Below are 18,444 nucleotides of genomic sequence, written 5' to 3'. Positions count from 1 at the left end.
TATAATGAACCAACTTTATTTATAACACATTGAAAAACATGATTTGTCCGAAGCATAAATCGTCCGAAGGTAGCGTGTTTTCCTGTATTTCCCAAATAAAATTAAATAGGCAGATTTAAAATTTACAATATTAAAAATTCAAATCAACCCAATCAGGAAGTTTTTTTTTCTTTAATTCAAAAATAAAACATCTTATTAGGGTGATCAACAACGATGCATCAGACACTTCCACTTTACCACGTGGCCAGATTTTGGTGTACCGAATCTACCTCAAACCCTGGCGCGCTTTGTGAGAGCCTTCCGGGATCGAGTGGGACCTGATCAAAAGCCCATTGTTGTACATTGCAGTGCTGGAGTTGGCCGTTCAGGCACCTTTATAGCTCTCGATCGTATCCTTCAGCAAATTGTCGTTTCAGACTATGTTGACATATTTGGCATTGTGTGGGCAATGCGAAAAGGTTTGCAAACTGACAAAGAAACATTTGATGTGGGCTCTATTTATTGAAAATATTAATACTTTCAGAACGAGTCTGGATGGTTCAGACAGAACAACAATACATTTGTATTCATCAATGTTTGAAGGCTGTGTTGGAGGGGAAGGAGAATGTTATGTCTCCACCGAGAGAAATGCATGATAATCAGGGATATGAAGGTATGTACAACTGCACAAATATATCATATAACTCAACCAAAAGACACAATTAGATGCAGAATAATGTGGTAACACCTGAAATTGACTAAACGCAATTGTGGCGGGAAAATTGTCTATTTTTTCGCACTTTTTCATCAGGTAATTCGCATTATTTAAAACCAAAAAAACTGCTTGTAGCTTTTTGAAAAGCAGCATTTTTTAATGTACAGTAATGTGTCAATTCTTAGTTCAGAAACATATTTTTGACAAGGAATACTATCAAGTTAACTCGATATTATAACTCATGAAATCTAAAGATTTTCAGAGACATTTTAAAAAGCCCAAAAAATTGAACACACTTCACCCAATTTTAAATTTAAAGAATAAACATTTTTAGTCAATAAAATAGCAATTTCGTCAGAAAGCAATCATTTTGTCAATGACCGATAATGAGATAAAGAAGAGAACCAGCGCTTATCAGCTTTTTTGCTATGATATATTACAGTGTTATGTGTTATTCAATTAAATCATTTTAATATATCTCGGAAAGCGGCTATCGCCGCCTTATCACAACTGGTCTCATCGTAAAAACGACGAAAACGCGAATCATGGAATCGTACTAAAATTTTACTAGAAATTAATAATAATAATCGCAAATGCTATTCGTTATAATAACATTTGCTACCACTGTTAGCCTTTAATCGAAATATTTTTTTACAAACGCAAATATATCACACTTAAAAAATATAATGTGAATTGCCTGATTTTTTGCACCAAAGTATCCAACCTTTAGTTTAAAAATGCCTTTAGAATATTTTGCTTCTAATTAATTCGTTTTATCTTTAATTTCCTCTTTTTACAACAACGGTGTCAAAGAATAACGCCAAATTTCTAGTAAATTAGTCAATTGAGAATATAGTCTATACAGAATACCTCTAAAATTGATATACTATACATCCACCTAATCTCTTTTCTTGCTGCTCACTCTTAACTGGATAATTAATTTAAATCATAAAAAAAAAACTCCCCATTGATTGTTGGAAACCAAATATAAAATGATATATATTTAGAGAAACAAGATGATCCACTCTTAGCTGTTAATACGACCAATATTGAGGAAACAACGAATCAGTGGAAAACGGAAAGATGACAGGAAGACAACGATAGTGACAATATTCTTATTGTCACTGCAGACAATAATCCGCCACCTGTAGATGTAGATGATGAGAGAATAAGAGTGTCCATTGAGGATAATTGTGATGAGACAACAGGGACTAATGGAGTGCACGAGATTTATGGGGAACCTAACGTGAAAAGTAGTGAAGTAATAGTTGAAATTGAAAATTCCGCCTATATTGACAACAATCCCAACGAGAAGCGCCAATCGCGAGCATCAATTAAATTTATAGCAGCTGATATTGCTGTAGAAAATGGCTTTCATGATATCTACAATGGAAACTGCGTATCTACTGATGACTGCGAAAAGATCACGCAGAACAGCAAACCAGGATATAAAATCATCATGAAAAATGAACACGAATGCACTCTCCTTGTCAATGGTGACGGTGATATTCACGAAAATGGCATCAATGGATACAGCGAGAGTGAAAATTGTGATGATGATGATGACGAAGAACTTTTGGCACACACTAATCCTGATATTCACATCAATGGGAACAGTGATGGTGATGGACTTAACAAAAGTAATTGCATCTTGGGTTGGTACAACACAAATTACTTCCAAAGCACATTCACAGATTTGCCTTAAATACCAAAGTTAAAAACAAACTTGCCTTTAGAACATAAAGTAATACCGGAAAAAAAATTAAATAAGACCGCCAGTTGATATTATAATTGCATAATTTACAGGTTTATGCAACTTAATAATAGATTAAAATGCTTGCATTGCACTTAAAAAAGCACAGTAATACAATAACTAATCGATCTTAAGAGTTCAAATACATCGCCCATTCGCAATTACAGGAGCATAAATCTAGCTAACAGCTTACTTTGAACACCTCAAATAAAGAAAGAAATGAAGAGAAAGTAACTTTATAGAAATATGCTCTACTAGCTTACTCTTGGTAAATCTGATATAAAAGTGCATAATACACCTGACCATTTCTAATTTTTTGGGACCAAGTGGCAATGGCTTCTAAATACATTTCGTATATACAAGAGTTTGGCGCTTTGCAAATGTTTTTTTTTTATTCAAATGTAAAAGCGTAAAAAGAATAGTTAAGTGTTATTACAAATTATTGAAAAGCTGAAATGCTCAATGAAAAAGCATTCTTCTATTATTCCGCTGCAGATGAACACATCGAAAAGTTAGAAATCTTTAAATACAGTGCCAAAGGATACAATTCTGATTCAGAACAGAATTGACTGAGGCTACGAAAGTCGAAATATAAGTAAAAATGGCTTTAGATGCTATACCTCAAAAGTACTCTCGCATCGTTTACCGTTTACCAGTTCTCAACCGATTTGATCCGTTTTATAAATTACTCATAAGATTTCCCAAAATAAGTTTTAAGAATAATAAAACTGATTTTCGGACAAAAATTACTTATCGGTTCATTACCGGTTCAAAACCGTTTTGAACCGTTTTATAAATCACTCAAAACCCTCAAAATATTACCCATTACTTTAAGAGTAATTGAATTTCGGATAAAAAATAGTTAAACCGGTTGGAATAGGTTTAGACTTGTCAAGAATTCCAAGACTTTTCCAACGAGCCAAAATATGATACCAAACGGTGGATAAATGCGCTCTCCTAGAGCCTTTTTAACCTTTGATCATGAAAAACAGTTATTATGAATGATTTAACGGACTTTTCGTATATGGACGAAATGTCCGCCTGGGTAATCTCTAAAAAAAATATCCAAGTATAAAAAATATCATATAACGCGTTTTCGAGAAATCCCAAAATAACATGGTTTTTGCGGCGCAGGGGAGGGGTGGAAAGGAAAATAGGTGTGATTAGAAGGAATCACACCTAATGAGGGGCATGTTAATGGTCCCAAGGACGGCTTAGGTGGGTTACCCGATGGTACCAAGTCTATATCTCTAACGTCTCTAACCGTATGGGCTCTAGGCGTTCTAATGGCCGGATGGATGAACAGTCAGACGGACAAACAACGTAATATAATTTCTCAGAACTCGTCTAAAAAGTGGAGATATGTTGAGAAAAGTGGTCTCCGAGGAGTGGAAAGTGGCTTGGAGACCGAGCCGAAAGCTCTGGAAAAAGTTGATAAGTTTTCCCTGGGTGAATTGTATTTTCCCGATGATCTCCAGAATCCCCAACTCGGTAATCATTTTTACAATGTCATATTCCGTATTGGAACAATATGCTAAATCCATTATGGACCACCCAGGAGGGCCTTTCCGCCGATCTTACCGGTCTTACATACTGTACCACTAAGATGCTTCATTATCCTTCCTTCAAGTGTTCTTCATTATCCACATCATCTTTCGATATGTTTTTATAATTAGACAAACATAGGTAAAGGAGCCCTACCTTCGAACAATTCATTTTTTTTTTGCAAGATTATGGTGCTATTCCAATGAAAAAAGGAAAAAGGAAATCCTCTCACCTGAACATTTTTTGAGCAATTCTTAATTTTACTCACCGTTAGCCTGAGGATCCCTCGATTATCGACTTTTCTTTGCATTAGTTCCTGCCATGACTGCTTAGTGGTTCTAAAACACGACAAGAACTGGTGAAAACAGTCGAGACAGGAACCAATAACACAATGAAAAGTCGGTAATGCAGAAACACTTGAGAACAGTCAAGAGAAAGATTTCCTCGGTTTTACCGGTAATTTTACATCCAATTTGATTCAATTTTTAAATAACTCTACTCCTAAATAGCTTCAGAGTAAAAAAAAAGACTTTGGATTATAAAGATCTGATTTTATATAAAACAAAAGTATTATAAATTTAGTTATTGGATAGTTCAAAGTACATCGGAAGAAATACAAATCTGTGAATGATGCTTTTCGTTATGTAGATTTTTTTGTATGCTATATCTTCACTGTCTCTGCCTTTCTAAACCCCATACTTGTACTGGTTAATTTGTTACTAACAGTTTTTGTCTATTTGAATATTTCAATCATTCTTTTACAGAAACACAGAAGAATTTTTTTTTGCATATTTTCTCATAATATGTTGTGTTCGTTAAACAAAATGTGTTACATGTAACACACTTCCATAGAAAATTGTAAAAATAACAAAATGTTTTTGTTCTTCTTTTTTCCACGAAATTTCAGATGATGAAGGAATAGCTGAATCTGGAATGTAATTCCTCCACTAGATATCATCTCGAAAAATACTTAATGGAATTCCGTGTCTACGTAATTATAATTAATTCAATTTACTTTGCAAACGCAATCGAATGAAAAATTAATTCACAAATTGAATTTTGATATTAAGAACAAGTGAATAATTGACGGTTATTTTGAAAATATACTGTAAATAGATTTTTTTTAGCAAATACATTATAAAGGATATACTATGTAAATTATGTACATAAATTGATTGGAAATTTATCAGAATAAGTATTATTATATGAAAAAAAAAAAGAAAATTAAATATAAAATGACCAATCGTACTTACATACTGAAGCCTTTTAATCTGTAGGAGGAATAGGTTTCTTGAACAAACCAGTTGTCCCTGTCATGGAAGTCCCTAATGTGGCCTTGCTATTTTCGCTCGAAGTTGACTTTGAGGATTCTGAAGAAATGGCCTGAAAATAGATACGACCAAAAATTCAAAATTATCCTTTGCCGTCCTGAATGGACTCACAACAGTAAGGTAGGATTCACAGAAAATTTCTTACCAACAATTGCGGACGGTTAAAGGGATCCTTTTCCTTGGATTCAATGTTATCCTGCAAAGTCTGTAGTTCTTCTAACATCTCCAACTTTGCCTCTGAATCCTACAGAAACCATAGAAAAAAACTAGTGACAACCTCGTAAGAGTTCATTTTATGATTTCTTTTAATCTTTTTTTTTTTGAAACTCATTCCATTTTGCAATTCTTAGAGAAAATTCCAGGACGAACCAAGAAAAAACAAAGATAAACTTGTTCTAGCTTAGATTCTTTACATACGACCTAGGACCGGGAAAAGGTATCAAGGATCTGAGGAACTACCGCCTATCTCTCATTTGTGCCATCTCTTCAAAGTATTTGAAAGTGTGCTGCTGCACAAAATATTGCACCTACCGTACAAGACAGGCTGATCGGAGAGCAAGCTGGATACTGCTCTGGAAAATTCGCCTATGATCAAGCCCTGAACCTCACTCAATTTATTGAGGATGGTTTCGAATTACAGGTACTGCCTTCGTCGATCTCTGGGCAGCCTTTGACACATCAGTAAACCACAGAATAGGGTAAATTAAGCTAATTCAAAACCAGCTCCAAATGGAAATTTTTCGCTACTCCAAATGAAAACGTCATTGTTTTCACGATAAATACAGTACTAAATTACTATATTTATCTATTTTCTATACCTCAGTTTCATTATTTAGTTAATTTTGCTCCAAATAAAGTAAAAATCCATTCATATTCACAAAGTTTAATTTGTTAATTTCTCAGAAAAATTAAAAGTGTACCTTTTCACCATCGAATTTTTCATAGATCGACCATGTTTTCCAATGAAAAACACAACGAGGTGAGTGTTGTTTATTCGTTTTGTTTAGCATTTATGTCATATTTCCGGCTAATTTAAGGTAAATTAAGTGCTAATCTTTACTGTTAACAGTACGTGAAGTTTTCAAATGAAATAATTACCTATTTCGTGAAAAAAAGGGTTTTTCTGAAGTGTCTGCAAATGCTTCAATAGGAAACCCCGGAAATATGATTTTTTTTTTTTTGAGAGATTTTCTTATTCTTTTAGATGGAGAAAGAGAAAAGACCAGGAATAAGAACAAATCCTGCACTCAGGAGCAACTCAACAAGGTTTTGGAAGTCTTTCGCCACGGTTTCACTTACACTGTTTGTCTCCAATTAGAAACTTTCCCTTAAAAAACTTAAAACTTTCCCTTTTCCCTTCCTTCTGAAACACAATTTCACGCCTAAGTACCTTAGAGTAACTCTCGATCGAACTCTCACGTACAAGACCTACTGCAGTAATGTTAAAAACAAGATCCAGGGAGAGGCCAAATAACAAAGCTGAAATTGCATGTAATGCAACTTTCTAGGGAATTTTCCCCACCTCGGGGGAGAAGATTCCTAAGATTTTTCTTAAGTAAACCCCGGTAATATGACACAGGAAAACGGGGATTTTTCTAAAGGAAATTCAGAAGAACTTTCCAAGAATGGTGAAGAAAACTGAGAGATTTTACCTAGGGATATAGCCGTGAACTCCCCTGAAAAAGTAAGGAGTCGGAAAAACTAGGGAACTTTTCTCAGAGAAATCCCTGGGAACTCTTCGGGAAAGATCGGAAAAACTTAAGGATAATTCTCAGGAAAATCCTTGGGAAAAACCATTAAGAAATCCCCACATTTTTTCTTTCCTTTTTAACTTTTTTTCTTTTATTATTTCTTATCTTTGTATTTCTTTTTCTTATAGGTCTCTTAATTTTTTTCCCGTTTTTAACTTTATTCTTTTTGTTACTCAATTGATGTCTCGTATGGATAGTGCTCCCTCACACGGCTGCTTGAATTTCCCTATTCATTTATATAAAATATTTGATGTTCTAGGGTAAAGTGTATAATTTGGAATTAGTGTTACAAGTTGGACAATTCGCCGGTACAAGTTGGACATGGCTTTTTTCTTGATAAATACAGTACAAAATTTGGTTTTAAGCACAAGGAACCAAATTATAAAACTAAAGCATTAAAAATATACAAATAAAAATGAAGTACTAAATTTATCAAGACAAAAAGCCCTGTCCAAATTGTACCATTGTCCAACTTGTACCACTGTCCAACTTGTACCACTTTACCCTATATGAACTTTGCAATCAGAAAACCATTTCGCCCGAAGTATAAGCTTAACTTTTACAGAATTTCCCCCAGGATTTCTCCTGAACTCGCCATGGAATTTTCATGTATCTCCAGAAGGAATTGTCCTCTTCCGGGGAGAATTTTCCGTTCGTTTTCCCTGGGAAACCTTTGAAAATGGTCTGGAAAAATCGAAGACATTTCCTCGAAAAATTTGGAAGAATCTTTTAGGAATTTCCAGGGACTTTTCGCAATTACTATAAGGAAATTTTCCTTTTAAATCCCCAAGAATGCCGATAGAAACTTTCCCATAAAATTTCCTTTTGAATTCAACAGGAATTCACTGGGAGCCAGCCAAATTTTCCGAGGGAATTTTTAAGAAAAATTTTCCAAGGGAATCTAAAGGGATCTCTTTGGAAAATGTCGAGACCTCAGCAGGGTAACTTTTCCACAGATTCCACCCTAATTCTCGTTGTTGAAATCGTCGGAGATTTTAGGGAGAAAAACCAGAAAAAACCCTGATGTAAATATCGAAATTTCGGTAAATAGTTATGCCTATATTCGAAATCAGGGATTTGCGAGAAATATTTTGGCAAAATTTATATAAACTAATACTATTTAATATAAACTAATCATGAATTGTAAAAGTAACAATGGCCTATACGACCAGTGATTCGGGATTTTCTGCCGTCTTGCCTGTTGCGGTCAATTGTGAAGTCGGCGGCAGCCGCAGATTGTTTAAGAGGAAATAAATCTATATATCTAAATATTTTATCGCGAATTAAAGTTATAGAAGTTAATTAAAGGTTTATTATTTTTTATATTGAAAAAATTTATAATGTGTGAAAACATTTAGGTCATGTAATAACACCTTAATTTTTATTAACGTAAAATTATTGGAAATTTTATATTACGAGACATAAGAAAAATTCTCTTCAATTTTCATAACAATGGGTTTAATAAGGATTGTTTTGGGACTTACCTTCTGTTTTAATTCTAGTTCATCAAATTCCTGTTGAAGGATCTCCTTTTTCTGGTAAAGTTCTTCCCTTATCTCAATGAGATTTTCATTGGCTTCAGACAAATTATCAAAGATCTTTTTGGTACTGACATCGAAATTATCTAGAGCCTCCGTGTTCGATTTGATGTCAGCCTCAAGAACAGCCTTGGCATCTTCAACGGATTTGGTGGACTTATTGAGATAATCAGCTGTTTCAGCTTCAATATTTTGAACTTTTTCTCTCATATCCATCACAGTGGATTCATTCATGGACAGATATTTATCCATCTTCTGCAAATCAGTGCTCAATTGATTTTCTTTCTTGATGAGAGAATCTTGCAGATTGGCAATGTCATCTTGCAACTTTGCTCCCTCAACCATTTCTTTTTGCAAAATAGCTTTCTGGTTCTCAATATTGACAAGAGCTTCTGTGCGCTGATTCCTCATCGGAACCAAGGCATTGTACTTCCTAGTCTCACCATTCAATTTTTTCACCAAATCTTCGCAACAATCATGTTCATTTCTCAGATTTTGTTCCACTTCCTCCTGCAAAGTAAGCTCATGAGCCATATCGTGGCATAAGTTCTCCAAGGCTTTGGTAGATGAAGAAATTTGATTGCAAATGTCCTGAGCATCAGCTTCTACCATCAGGGACTTTTTGTTTAAGTTAACTTCGTACTGCTTGACAATTTCTTCAGTAACGGTGACATCATTGATGGCAAATTTTATCTCATCACCTTTCTTCAAAGTTTCTTCAAATTCTGCAACTTGACTGCTATTCAATTTATTTATTACGGTGACCTGCTGGAGAGCAGCCTCCTTCAATGCATCGTACAAGAGAGAATCGAAGCGAAATCTGTAGAGATCTTGCAAATCAGCCTGCCTCTCTTCATACCAACTTAGCAAGACTTTTGTCCTATCATCCGGGTCACTAAACATCATCTTATATAGCTTATCAGCTTCCTCCTTTATCTGCGCATAGTCCATTTGCGAAGATGACTCAGAAGACATTTCTTCGAACTCGGAAAGCGATTTAGCCTGAAAAAATCAAAGTAGTGGACTTAAGAAAAACAACGCTTTTAGATTTCAAACAAATTATCACCTTTTGTGACATATCTAGCATATTTTCCTCTCTTATCTGGACCTGGGCATAATCCATTTCCGAAGATGAGGCAGAAGGCATTTCTTCCGACTCTGAAAGCGATTCAGCCTAAAAAACAAAATGGCGCACATATTAAAGGACGCTTAAAATTTCAAACAAATCCCACCTTTTCTGAACACGATTCATTACTCATTTTGACAATGATATTTTTTCACCAAGTTTTAAATCAATTATCACACAAAATCTAAACAAATTCCCAATGAAATGCTGTATTTTGCCTGGAGCGCAAAAAATGGTTGAGCAATTTTCCCAAACAGAAAACACAAAAGAAACACAGCTACAGCGCCCCGTGCGGAATTCTTCATTAAAATGTAAAAAAAGTGTTGCCATATTTATATTACACCAAAAATTTCTACTGAATTTTTTACACCACTGTAATATATAAAAAAATATCCCGTAATTTAATGAAAAAATCTAAACTTAATTTCTTTTCTGTTTAACTGTAACAGATATTATAATTTTCGTTAGGGTGAAGTAATCACTTATCGCCACTTTTAGAAAAATGTGAAATTAATTTAATTATAACTTTTGACCTATTATAAGAAATGTCAAATTTGATACTGAGATGTATTGACTCGATTCGTCAAAAAAGTAGTACTCCAATTTAATGCTGAACTACGATTTTTATTAACAACGCGTCTGACACAGGGTCCCCCAGCGTTGACCCATTAATTAACACCCAGCTTTAGGCACTATTTTAGCCCTCATCGGAAAGATCCGAGTGGTAAGGAACAAATTAAGGACTGAATCTTGCCACGTATATCAATGGCGGTTGAATGAAACTGTCAATTTCACATCCTGATTTCACATTCAAATTTTATATAAATGATAGAAGCTACAAAGATAGGGATATGTTTTATTTAACCAGGATGAACGATTTAACACTTTAGAAAAACAAAAACTATTCTGAAAATAATTGTCTCAAAAAAATACCCGCGAAAGAAAATAAATACACGTATTTCAAGATTGGAAATTTGTTTATAGTTACCACGACACTTTTCTCTAGACGAAACGCACCCCCGCACATTTATTATTAATTAAAAAAACACTAAAATCACTGAGAATCTTTGCGAGAATTTAAAAAAAACATATAAAATGATTGGAAAATATTCCATCTTGTCACTGACAACTGAGCAACATGGTCGGCAACATAATTTTCGTAGTTCCGCTCTTCACAACCATGAACGCAAAACAGTGTCCTTCACATATATTTAGTAAGGCATATTTTGTATGGGAGCTTCTTAAAAGTAAGGTATGAAAGATAGGGGTTAAGTTAATTGAGGCTATAATCCACGCTTACCTGGTCAGACGGAAATGCAAAAAATAACCACTTCGTCACCACTTTTCGCCAGTTTTGTAATCACTTCTCGCCACCCTCTTGAAAACGTCCAAACTCGATTATTTTGAGCAATATTATTCAAAGAATACATTCACCATTTCTTTTTCCTCATGACCACCTTATTATTACTCACTTTAAATGAATTTTCTTCGGTTTTATTTGAGTAATCAAATTATTAGACTGTTGCAGAAAGTAAACAAAGCATATTTGACAACTGAGAATCTACGAAGTGAAGTTAACGTCGCCTATTAAAAAGCAATGGCGACAGGTGGTAAAATCAATTCAAAACATTACTACTTTCCGCCATGCCTCATTTTTATATAAAAATAATATTAAATGAAATTTTAATAAACTAAATACAAATTTTATGTATTCTACGAATGTAATTAAATATGCAACAGACAGATTATTTATCCAAAAACGTAAATAATGTTCGTTGAAAATTTGATGGCACTTGTTGTATTTGGTAAGAAATATTGGATTCGATGCACTTGCTTAAAATATTGCTCTAAAGAATGCTCAAAAATTTAAATACAAAACGAACAATTGTTATTTTTTGACTCTATACGTAGCAGAAATAAAAATACAAATAACTTTGCGGATCATTTATTTCTTAGATCGTGTAAAATAGCGATATCAATATAGGTGGCGAGAAGTGGTGATTCCACCCTACAGCTATTTGGGTTAATTGTAAATACTAGTCGATATTACAACAAAAACATTGGGATGAAATTTTTAAGCTGTAAGACTCATATTCTTTTGAGCTACTCAAAATTCAGGATAGGTTTGAGAAAAATCCTTTCATACAACACTATTTTGGTTAATAATGAATGCAAAAAATACGTATTATAAGAAGGTACACGACCTGCCAATAAGCATAAATTAGCGCAGAAAATATTTTGTCGCATTTTAGAGATTTTTGCAACCGCAGCGGCGTCAGGCGTTTGTCAAGTGAATTTGTGTCTCTATCTCTGTCTCACAGTTAAATTGCGCGCGATTCAAGAAACTTTCCATTTGAAGTGATATTTGCATTTAATTTCTTTGTATTTCTGCAAGATACAAGTGAAAAGATGTACAGTAGACTCTCACTCAATCGGCTCTTTTTCAATCGGGCGTCAAATTTTGTGCACAGTTTTCACGCTTAATTATGAAGCTAATTTGCTCAAATTCGCTGTAGTTCTTCCTATTTTATCGTGATTCTTTATAATTGAGCACTTTTTGTGGAATTTACAAAGGCTTTGACGCTAAATTCTATCGCTAAACCGGATGACATTTTGCCCCATATTCACGATTGAGAGAGAGTCTACTGTATAGTGAAAAGCTACCCGTTTTCCGGCAAAGATATCAAGAAGACAATTTCTTTTGATATGATGATTTTTTCTATTATGTCTTTTTGGCGCAAAAATATTGATCATGGCACCGTGAATAAGCGGGATTATTGTTACCAGCACAGCTATCTGCAATTTCCATTAGGATAATCAACACAAATTTTCCGATATTACACGACTTCTAACGAGCTCAGATCTGTGTAAACCACAGGTGTGCAAGAACCGTTTGAAACCGAATAAACGTCAAAATAAGTTTGTTTTGGTAGCGTTTTGACCATAGACGTACATGCTTTATCTGACGTTTACTCTGTTTCAACTGTTCTTGCACACCTCTGGTGTAAACGTTTAACTTACGTTGTTGCCAACTGACAAAATTTAAATTCGAATGTTCTATTGTAAGCCCTTCTGGCAAATCTTTAGTTTAGTTTAATGGCGTGCAGACTCAGTGAAAAACATGCTCTATATTGCTCTCTAAAATTTATTGATTTTAAAGTGATCTATAGGTGAGAAAATAACTTATAAATTTGAGATTTGTTTCTGATATTTAATGTAATTTTGCAGATCTAAGAAATTTGATTGAATTGATCAGGGATACTAAAAGAGATAAGGAAAGAGGAAAATTCTTAGAAAGTAAGGTTTGCTAAAAGATAACATGTCACGCCATTAACAATTAATTAATTAATTTTCAGATTCCTATCTACCGTTCTGTTCTATCTATAGTGTTATAAAAAAGCTTGTTGAAACAAATGAAGTCTGATTCGGAACATGCGTTTCATTAATCTTCGGGTCTGTCAAATTGCATATATTTTCATTCTTCGGATTAGTTGGATTTTCTTCAGATTTTTTTTTCACGAAAAAAAATTCTAGAGTATGTGTGATGCAAATGTCTTTCATTTTTTGTCCATAAATTTGTACCCATATTGCACACAAACTGAAAAAAGTAGTGAGAATCACATCACCCATAAGCTATAGTAACCTTACTCTGAAATTTTTATTTAGTCCCATCCGAAATTTCGGATCCCGCCAAACCCGAGTAGCCATTTTAGTAATGTAGATAGTTTCACTGTGACGTCGCTGGTTTTAGTGATTCACCAGGGAGGGGAAGTGAGAATGCAAACATCTTGGTTCGCTATTACAAAATTTATAAATACACACGGCTCTTCGTTATCCGGCACTTCGTTATCCGGGTGACAGCTGCCAAACACTGGCGGTTTATGTATTCAAAATTATTTTTACTAAACATGAAGTTTCTCCAGTGTGAATTAAAGTATTATTATCATTGTATCGAAGTTTTTAATACATAATTGTGATAAAAAATGAAACATAAGCACATCATGAAGAAAACTCTCTTCTTCTTTGTCAGATACAAAATAAATTCACACATCACAAAATATAAAAGCCGTTGACCAGATTCAAAAAAAAACCTAAATGACATTTTGTCCCACAGTCAGCCGGATAACGAAGAGCCGTGTATAAGTGTCATAAAAAAAGCCTTAAGGAACTTTGTGTGTAAAGCGACTACGACCTATTCTGATTATGTTCAAAACAATTTCATCTCGTCTAATATGCAAAATACGTACAGTAGACTCTCGCTAATTCGGCTCTTTTAAGATCGGGCTACTTTTTAATTCGGGCAGCGGTTACATTTGAAAAAAGTTTGTTGTCAGTTTTTAAGTTTGATTATGATTATCAAATCGCTCCTTGGAAATTACAAGGGACCAACTCACTTTTTGGCGATTTTGAGGTTTTAATGTACTCAGACAGAGAATTTAATAAAATTTCAGATGATATGAGTCAATAAATTTCGTTATTAGAAAAGTTTTTCAAAATTTTAATCTTTATGATTGCTTGCACGGTTTTGTTTGAAGTCAAGGGACACAAAATAGATTTATCGTTCAAATTTTTGTGAAACAAGGGACTAACTCAAGCAAGTTGATCCCGTGTCATTCTAATTTCATGAAAATTTGCGCATCATTTAGAATGACAAAGAGCTAACTCATAAAAAACATATTTTGAAAGGTAAAAATATGTATGTTTCGATGTTTATAATAATGCTCATACAAATAGAAAATAATTAAATTGTTTTTATTAACATACTTAATTGAGATAATTATTTATATAAAGTTGAATCTTTCATGCTGTCTCCTGAAAAATGGCTCAGATTGAGTTGGCCCCTTGTAATTTCCAAGGAGCGAAATGAATCAAATATGCTCAAATTTGGCATGGTTTGTCTTAGTTTTGATGTAACTTTGCATTATTGAGGGATTTTCATGCAATTTGCGTTATATATGAGTGTGTAAACTCAATATCTATATACACATGAATAAAAAATCGTTCCATTTCAAAAAGTTTGTCGCCCGCATTTCTGTCTAATTCGGCTGACATTTCGGTCCCATATGCCCGAATTTGAGAGAGTCTACTCTAAATTAGAATATTTTTATAACCTAAGAACGTAAAATATGTCGCAAAATATTAATTTACACATACATGGTATTTGTGTAATTTATTGTACAGTAATAAAGTCTTTTGCAGGGTTATCTGCAGATTTTTATGGCAGGCGGCGCTGTTAACCCCACTTCTCTGCCATTTTGCTGGTTGAGCCTCAAAAATCAATAATGTGAGTGCACAATTTTGTCTATTTCTCCCAATTTTACTTAAAAATTTTATATTTTTCCTATGTAAAATTACTTCTGTGATGGCCTTACTCAAATATTGCCCCAATTCCACCCTCTGATGGGTGGATTTGTGGTGTTATTGGGGCTTTTTCTGTGTGAGCCACGTGTGAGGGACAAAAAGGGGGCATTTTGCATCAAAATGATGATATTTCCTGTTTCTTTTGCGGTTTCCACCGGAGAATTCATTTCAGTGATGGCCAAGAAATGTCTGATTTTTGCAAAATGCGTTGGGAAAAGGGTTTTTGTGGAGGATGTTGTTTTGTTGATGTGTGAACATAACCTCATTCCGGGAATTTTTTTTGTGTTTTCCTTGCAGAATGGCAGACGCTCCACCATCGCGTGGCGGGTTTGGATCCCGTGGAAGTGGTCGCGGAGGACGTGGGGGACGCGGCAGGGGCAGAGGACGTGGACGAGGTCGTGGCAAGGAGGATCAAAAGGAGTGGATTCCAGTGACGAAACTGGGACGCTTGGTGCGCGATGGAAAGATCCGGACGCTAGAAGAGATCTATCTGTATTCGTTGCCCATTAAAGAGTTTGAGATCATTGACTTCTTCCTGGGCCCATCTCTGCGTGATGAAGTGCTGAAGATCATGCCCGTGCAGAAGCAGACACGTGCTGGTCAGAGAACACGCTTCAAGGCTTTTGTGGCTATTGGTGATCACAATGGACACATTGGGCTAGGTGTAAAGTGCAGCAAAGAAGTGGCTACAGCCATCCGTGGAGCTATTATCCTGGCCAAATTGTCCGTGGTGCCTGTCCGGAGGGGATACTGGGGCAACAAAATCGGAAAGCCACACACCGTGCCCTGCAAGGTAAGTCTTCCAGTTTCTCATCTCTGTCCAGAACAATCCCTCTTCCAACATGATGATTTTACTTTTTCTCTTTTGCGGTTTCCACCGGAGGGTTCCCTGAGAATCCGAGGATGGCTATAGAGTGTCTGACCAAAATACCCATAAAGAATCCCATTTGTAATTCCCCTTTGGAAAAAAATGTCTTTAGAAGGCTCTGCATCTCTTTTTCCAGGTCACCGGAAAGTGCGGATCTGTGTCTGTACGCCTGATTCCTGCTCCACGTGGAACTGGCATTGTGTCAGCTCCGGTTCCCAAGAAGCTCCTCATGATGGCCGGAATTGAGGACTGCTACACTTCTGCTCGAGGATCCACTGGAACTCTGGGCAATTTCGCAAAAGCAACGTACGCCGCCATCGCAAAGACGTACGCCTATCTGACACCGGATCTGTGGAAGGAGATGCAGCTGGGCAAGACACCTTACCAGGAGTACGCCAACTTCCTCGCTGAAACCAACAAAGGCATCTCCGGAAGGCAGATTGAAGTGTAAACATTCGCAGTGTAAGAGAGAGAGAGCGAGGAAATAAAGGGAGAAGAATAAGATGTTCATCTTTGTGCCCTTTTTTTTGGGATTTTTCAAGAATAATCCTTCAGGGAAAGGAGCATCCGGAATTAGTGTTTTTTTTTTGGGTTTCTTGTTTTGCATACCTTTGGGCGTTTATCTTTTCAGAAACCGGCTGCAAAGACAAAAAGTGAAGGTTTGTGTCTAGGATGGGAAAAATTGACGATCTGATCCTGTGTCTTTTGTGTCTTAACAGAAAAGTTGCAAAAAGGCTGATTTAAACGAGGATATTTTAATTCGAAATAGAAATAACCCTTTTTGGTTTTTACTCCTTCCGGACCGTAGCATTATGCTGCAAGCCAATTTCACCATATTTTAATCAAAAATATCTAAGCTCAGGAATTAATTGAGGTCCTACAAAAAAGGGACAGATAATCCTAACCGGCTTATGTAGGTGAGATTCTTAACATGAGCTAACTCCGGAACGCATGCAAATTCGATTTAGAGCTGAAATTGGGGGGACGCCATTCAAATCTTGAATCAAAGTCGTAAAATTATACAAATTTTGTATTTTAAACCAAAATATCAAGGTTTTGGATGGACGGACAGAAAGTGATATATGGGTAAAATGTAGACCATAATGTTCTCTATAATTTTGCCGAAGAACTTGATCTCATCGATTAACCCTTTAAGGACGAGAAGCTTTCCACTGAGCGAAATTCAATGAAATCAAATTTCCCTCGATATTTTATTCTAAATAAGAGATTTATGGTTAAAAAAAAAATTCCCATCCCTAGGGGTCCTGGAAAACTATGGGTCATATATGACCCAATCGTCCTTAAAGGTAAAAAAGCACAAAATTTTCCAGACGACTAGTTTACTCGTTTGCTCTGTTATTTTTGAAAGATAAATAACTTGAATATATTTGTAATAATAAAAAAAATATTTAGAGTACGAGTAAAAATTAAAACGATCAAAAATTAATTTTTAAAAAATCTCATTCAATTTTTGGTCTCAAGAATCTTGAAGACTGGTACACAAAAACAATGATTTTTTATGAAAAAATGTATTATTGTTTACTTCATTTTTAATTTTTATGATATATTCATCGAAACTCATTTCGCATACTGTAGCGGAATTCTGTAACTTTCGTGGCATTGTCACGCGTGAGTTCGAAACCTGACAATGCCATTTTAGCTTTTTTTTTGTCATATCATATGAGTTCGAAAATGCAATTCATTGAATTTTTAATGAAATCTCTTTACATGATGATTTTATAAAAATACAGTACGTCTTGGTTGATTTGTTTAACAACATTCATAGTCATTTGAATTTTCAGAAATCTCAAATATGTGACTTCTGACAATGCCACGTGCGCTGAAATGGCAATGTCACAGCTACAGAATCGCATTTTCGAAAAAGTTTTCCTAAGATTCGAACCCAATTTGTCATATGGCATTGCCAGAGCGTTACAGAATTCCCCTCCTGGTAAGGTAACACAGAGATAAATGTCGCATGCCTCACAAATACAATTGGTCTTATAACCCTTTTTTCTGATAGCACCATGTGCACCTCAGTTTTCTTCGAAACATGTTTGATGGTAATGGGTAGGTGCAATGTTGCTTGTCTCTGGGATTTTCAGACGTAAAGTTACACATTGCTGTGGATCCGGGAGTTCTTCCGGAGTTGATGCGTTCTCGATGAAGACTTCAAAGTCCATTTCATCCACGTCTTGTTCCAAATATATTATATCACTTTCGTTCAGGACAAGATTGTTGGCATCATCGCTATCTTCCGGGCATAATATGTGGATGATTTCAGTTTCATTGATCATAAATTTTTTTTTCCATTTTTGAAGTCATCTACAAGAGTAAAAAGTTATGAATTTACAACATATACGCAGGTATCTCGTAAATTATCAAAATATAACCTTCTTCAGTCAGTATTGCACTGGGAAATCTCAGCTAATTGATATTATCACATAATATCACACGAATAATTAACTATTTTGCGC

The 18,444-nt window shown here is 35.1% G+C and overlaps 3 protein-coding genes across 12 annotated transcripts in view; 2 read left to right on the top strand and 1 right to left on the bottom strand.

The window, feature by feature from the left end:
* Positions 1–5,246, top strand: part of LOC129805578 (tyrosine-protein phosphatase 10D) — a 46,377-nt gene extending 41,131 nt beyond the window's left edge. For 4 of the 10 annotated variants that reach the window (XM_055853588.1, XM_055853590.1, XM_055853585.1 and 1 more), the window contains 4 exons: positions 200–458; positions 524–652; positions 1,702–2,349; positions 4,900–5,246. In XM_055853588.1, coding sequence (XP_055709563.1) covers positions 200–458; positions 524–652; positions 1,702–1,781 — 468 coding nt within the window. In that variant the 3' untranslated portion in view covers positions 1,782–2,349; positions 4,900–5,246. Of the gene's footprint in view, positions 1–199; positions 459–523; positions 653–1,507; positions 2,350–4,899 lie in introns of those variants that run through there. The other 6 variants (XM_055853593.1, XM_055853589.1, XM_055853587.1 and 3 more) reach the window with 4 other exon arrangements.
* LOC129805602 (sodium channel and clathrin linker 1-like) lies at positions 5,246–10,042 on the bottom strand. Its single transcript, XM_055853638.1, has 5 exons — positions 9,845–10,042; positions 9,679–9,786; positions 8,559–9,614; positions 5,469–5,567; positions 5,246–5,375 (listed from the first exon to the last, which is right to left on the bottom strand). Exons 1-5 carry the CDS (start codon positions 9,869–9,871, stop codon positions 5,259–5,261), a joined length of 1,407 nt encoding a protein of 468 aa, XP_055709613.1. The 5' UTR covers positions 9,872–10,042; the 3' UTR covers positions 5,246–5,258.
* Positions 10,043–14,937: 4,895 nt separating this feature from the next.
* LOC129805633 (40S ribosomal protein S2) lies at positions 14,938–16,477 on the top strand. Its single transcript, XM_055853675.1, has 3 exons — positions 14,938–15,022; positions 15,397–15,892; positions 16,104–16,477. Exons 2-3 carry the CDS (start codon positions 15,398–15,400, stop codon positions 16,416–16,418), a joined length of 810 nt encoding a protein of 269 aa, XP_055709650.1. The 5' UTR covers positions 14,938–15,022; position 15,397; the 3' UTR covers positions 16,419–16,477.
* The last annotated feature ends 1,967 nt before the right edge of the window (positions 16,478–18,444 follow it).

Source organism: Phlebotomus papatasi, chromosome 3 (genome assembly GCF_024763615.1).
Source record: "Phlebotomus papatasi isolate M1 chromosome 3, Ppap_2.1, whole genome shotgun sequence".
NCBI classification, from domain to species: domain Eukaryota; kingdom Metazoa; phylum Arthropoda; class Insecta; order Diptera; family Psychodidae; genus Phlebotomus; species Phlebotomus papatasi.
This window is presented reverse-complemented; position numbering and strand designations above follow the sequence as displayed.

Bases quoted from the DNA above. Each gene is read 5' to 3' on its own strand.
- LOC129805602 (XM_055853638.1), bottom strand. From the start codon at position 9,871: ATGAGTAATGAATCGTGTTCAGAAAAG. The intron at 9,787-9,844 runs GTGGGATTTGTT...TTTGTTTTTTAG, and splicing joins ATGAATCGTGTTCAGAAAAG to GCTGAATCGCTTTCAGAGTC. The intron at 5,568-8,558 runs GTAAGTCCCAAA...TGGTTTCTGTAG, and splicing joins AACTAGAATTAAAACAGAAG to GATTCAGAGGCAAAGTTGGA.
- LOC129805633 (XM_055853675.1), top strand. From the start codon at position 15,398: ATGGCAGACGCTCCACCATCGCGTGGCGGGTTTGGATCCCGTGGAAGT. The intron at 15,893-16,103 runs GTAAGTCTTCCA...CTCTTTTTCCAG, and splicing joins CACACACCGTGCCCTGCAAG to GTCACCGGAAAGTGCGGATC.